This window comes from Gavialis gangeticus, unplaced genomic scaffold, assembly GCF_001723915.1.
Source record: "Gavialis gangeticus isolate Ggan-Ray unplaced genomic scaffold, GavGan_comp1, whole genome shotgun sequence".
NCBI lineage: Eukaryota > Metazoa > Chordata > Crocodylia > Gavialidae > Gavialis > Gavialis gangeticus.
This window is the reverse complement of record NW_017729008.1, coordinates 22,466,234-22,470,534: the sequence shown is the minus strand read 5'-3', so window position 1 is coordinate 22,470,534 and position 4,301 is coordinate 22,466,234. Positions and strand designations below refer to the sequence as shown.

General features: G+C 37.4%; 1 protein-coding gene across 1 annotated transcript in view; it reads left to right on the top strand.

The window, feature by feature from the left end:
* Positions 1-4,301, top strand: part of SEMA3C (semaphorin 3C) — a 251,274-nt gene that overhangs the window by 128,715 nt on the left and 118,258 nt on the right. Inside the window, exon 3 of the mRNA XM_019509496.1 lies at positions 2,431-2,591. Within this exon, the coding sequence (XP_019365041.1) occupies positions 2,431-2,591 (161 nt within the window). The remainder of the gene's footprint in view (positions 1-2,430; positions 2,592-4,301) is intronic.

Below are 4,301 nucleotides of genomic sequence, written 5' to 3'. Positions count from 1 at the left end.
CCCGCATCCCCTTGGCTCAATAATCGGCCACAGGGGAACTCTGGGTGCATCCCCAGACTCAGGATGCACCAATTGCTGAGCCAGGGGGGACAGTGGGGGGGGTCCCCCATGCACTCCCCAGTGGACCCAGAAATGGACCAGAAGTGCTTCTGGTTCATTTCCGAGTCTGTCTTCAAGTGTGCTGGGGACTGCCCCATGCTCCTGTGTGATGCTCCATCCGCCCCACCATCTCAGTGTTCATGAGCTGCCTGGCACCTTGATGTAAGTAGAAAAAACATGTAAAGCTGTGTCTATGTCTGAATCATTGAGTCTCTCTGAATTGAATCAGAGGGGTTTAATTCGATTCAGAGAGTTTAAAGAGTCTCCTGATTCAATTCAGATTTGGAGATTTGGCCGCCAAATCAGCCTGAACCTCTGCCAAATTGAATCAGCAGCTGAAGCTTCACACAGCCCTAGTAGTTACCTTTGAAAAATCCCAGCCTTAATATTTTTTCCAAAGAAAAGAGAAAAAGAATGAATTTTTCAAGGGAATCCAAAATTAATTTGTAGAATGCACATGAGTGAGATGAACAAATTGTAATACTCCTTTAATGAGGCCCCCAACTTTTTAAACTCTTAAATGAGGAATATGAGCCTTGTTTATTAATATATCTTTTGAATAAAACACTATTGGATTTTATGTATATATTTATATATATACACATGTAAAGTGTGTGTGTGTGTGTGTGTGTGTGTGTGTGTGTGTGTGTGTGTATGTATGTGTATATATATATGTATATGTATGTATATATAAAATATTTCAGGATATACATTAGGCTAATATACATTGGTAAGCTGTCACAGCTCTGGTAAAGACAATTGAGCTATGACAGTCTATGCCAGCTGCATTTTCTCCAAAGTTACTTATTAAACATGAGGAAAATTAAACTGACATGTAAAAGTCAAGGCAGCATTGCAAAGTTTATTCCCTATCCTTTTATCAGCAATACACATGTGCTGGACACAGCTGTTAAGTCTACAGCTGATGAAAACTTTCTGTCAAAACAGTTCTCCAGGAGAATATGAGTTCCTACTTCCAGACCAGCCTTTTTAAGGTCTCATAGGCTTCACTATGACTGGTTGCATCACAGAGATTTATTTAATTTTTACTTACTTTTGTTACAGCCTGTAGGAGATTGCATAAATGCTGGTCTGTGGAACAGATCTTTATCTTGGAGAAACAGGTGTAGACCCAATAAAGACAGTGGAGATAAACAACTTTATCCCAGATGAAAATCTTACTTTGCATGGCATCTAAAGAGTTTGTCCCTATTTGGGTGCATAAAGACTGTAGGACTGGGCTGAGTAGGCTTAATTTTGAGAGTTGTTTTGCTTTTGCAGCCATCACTGATTTCAATTGGAATTTGAATTCAACACATGTGAAAATAAAGCCCTATAATGAACAATGCATAACCTTATTTACATTTTTGGAACGAGATTTTCTGCTTCTTTAAGCTTTGGCTTTCTATTCTCAACTACGGAGAATATTCCCTTCTTGGTTGCTGCAAATAGAATAATCTGAGTAGAGGCCAAATATTGGCTAAACAAGGGGGATGGCACTAATCTGTTATATCAGTTTTCTCTTCAGAAAAGAACAAAACTAAAGGGCTTTGGTGAGATGGTGTTTGGTTGCTTACATGAAAAATGCTTGTTCTGGTCCTGTAATGGGTATTGCTCTGCACAACAGAAGTCATTGGAGCTGGGCCATTCACTTCAACAGGAGCAGGGTTTATATGACTAAGCAGCTGAGTTTAATCAACAAATCTGATAGCACTGTTCAATAGCCAGAAACTAAAAATGAAAAATTACCTATATAAGCTTGATTTCATAATTAGATTTTCTTTAAAACTAAATATAATTTGTGATAAGGAGCTAACATTCACTAAAAGGAATTAGGAAAATATTTCCCGTCATAAAAAAGGTTTCTCCTTGAAAATATATAGGGATCCATTTTCAGTGAAGCCCTGTATTAATAAAAATTAGTAAAATGTGTTTATGTAATTTTTATTGATCTTGTACTGTCATAAACTTTGGAAAGTATCAAGTCTATTGGTTAACTTAATATACAGTCTTCCTTAAAAGCCAAAGCTGTAAATAATTATATCCATTAAAAGAATAGACTTCATTAGGTGAATGACTAAAGCAATATTTGACTCTTTATGGAGTGTGACTTGTTAACTAACTTGCAAGAACAATGCACTCAGACTTGGAAAAGGAAATTGATTTTAATTCAACAATTGCCTTTTTTTCCAAACAGGTTCACATAGAGGCTTTTTTTTCCTGCTGTTATTAGACAGAGTTGTATTCAAAGGGTCTTTTATTACAAATAAGGTACAGTTTAAGGGAGAGCAACTGAAATAATTTACTAACTTCTGGTACTTACTCTTACAGAGCTGCAGGAAACCAAGACCTCAGAATATTACAGAATATCCCACAATCCCCTGGACTACAGGATATTATTAATGGATGAAGATCAGGACCGGATCTATGTGGGCAGCAAAGATCATATTCTGTCTTTGAATATTAATAATATAAGCCAGGATCCTCTGAGTGTAAGTTTTAAAAATACTTCAAGAATCCAAGGTCTTTTTACTGCCTGCCTTTCTTTTTAAGGGGAAAGAAAAAGTGTGTTGCATTAACCCAGCAGTCGGCAGAAGTCCAGCTCCACACCTTATCGTACAGTTAGTACTTGTTTTATGTGTAACCTAAGATGAAAAACACAGTCAAAGGACTGCCATTCAGAGCACTTTGGTTGACCTGTCTACTTGTTTTGCAGTGATCTGCATGGTTTAAGTAACATAAGAAGCAGTTTGTATGAGGTGACTGGCCTGAAATTTTCCACCCCTCACAAAGATTTGAAAGAAACCAATCGCGTCTTTAAAAGAAACCTGTGACTAGCATGAGGATTTTGGTTTTTTGAATTTCACCTCTACGAGGAAGAAATTAGTTAGGTGAATCTGACCGTGGATTAAGTTTGTTTTATTTTCTCCTATGAAGGCAGTCCCCTAGCTGAATCTGGTCCTCTGAACTATTTTTTTTTCACCGTTCATTATGTTTGCTTTATAATTTTCTGTGCTTTTGCTTCTGTGAGGTGAGACAGTCCTCATTTTTGTTCTCAGCCAAAGCACTCTGAAGTCCCATCTCCATTATCATCACTACCTGCTTCCATCTCGTTTCACTTATTAGGCTGCCCAGGACATAAGAAACATTGAATTGCCATTTAATTTTTTTTCTTTTATTACTCCCCGTTGTGATGCCTCACAAAATCTCTTGTTGATATTCACTTACTTCTTTACCACTAAAACACCTATTGAAATCATGTCCATGTTTAGCAAAGATGCATAAATGGGAACCCAATTGTCACAACCTTTGCCCGCCGTATCAGGCTAAGCTACCTGAGAGTGTGATTTCCTGTTACTGCCTTTCCTGTTACCAGTTCAGAGTTAAGAATGGATGAACCTAAAAATATTGAGAGTTTAGAGATTGGTCTAGATGACTATGTGGAGGTTAAGGTGCTTACCTTCAGAGTCTGCTAAATTCATCTGGAAATCACACAAGAACAATCTTTATCATGAAATATGTCGCACTGAAGCCTCTGCTTCTAAAAAACAAACAGTAAACCCTCCCCAGATGGGTCTCTGGTAGGCGAGACTTTTTTATTTTTAACAAAAATGTGTCTTTTGTCCAGACATTTCACATCTTAGGAAGGTTTAATTTGGGATTAATTCCAAAGAAGTGTAAACACTCAGGGAGGTTTTTATTTTGTCCACAGAGTTTAATTTACTTTCAATCAGAGAAGAGAGAATTGGATCACATCTTCAGGTGCTATTAGTTGGCTTGTCTCCATTGACTTCAAGGAGACTATGCTCATTCATAGCAGACAAGGATTGCATCCACTGTTTTATCCATTGCATTTTAAAATACAAAATACTCACTTACTATTGCTTTAAAACTAAAAATGTCTCTTCTAGAACAGTTGATTTAAACTGATATACAACTAATTCATTAGACAGGTGGGTTGCTGTTAGAAATACTCTAACTTCAATTTGATAGGAAAACCCTTAACAGAAATTGCTGCCCAATTAAAAGGCATAAGAGTGGTACAGATGTTGATTTTTGTGAGGTCAGACACACTTAAAAGAAATCTGTTTTCTTATTCAAATACAATTATGTAATATATAATTATTACATGGCTGGAGGGCCGCACCCGGAGAGTGGTGGTGGATGGGTCATTTTCCACCTGGAGGGATGTGGGCAGTGGG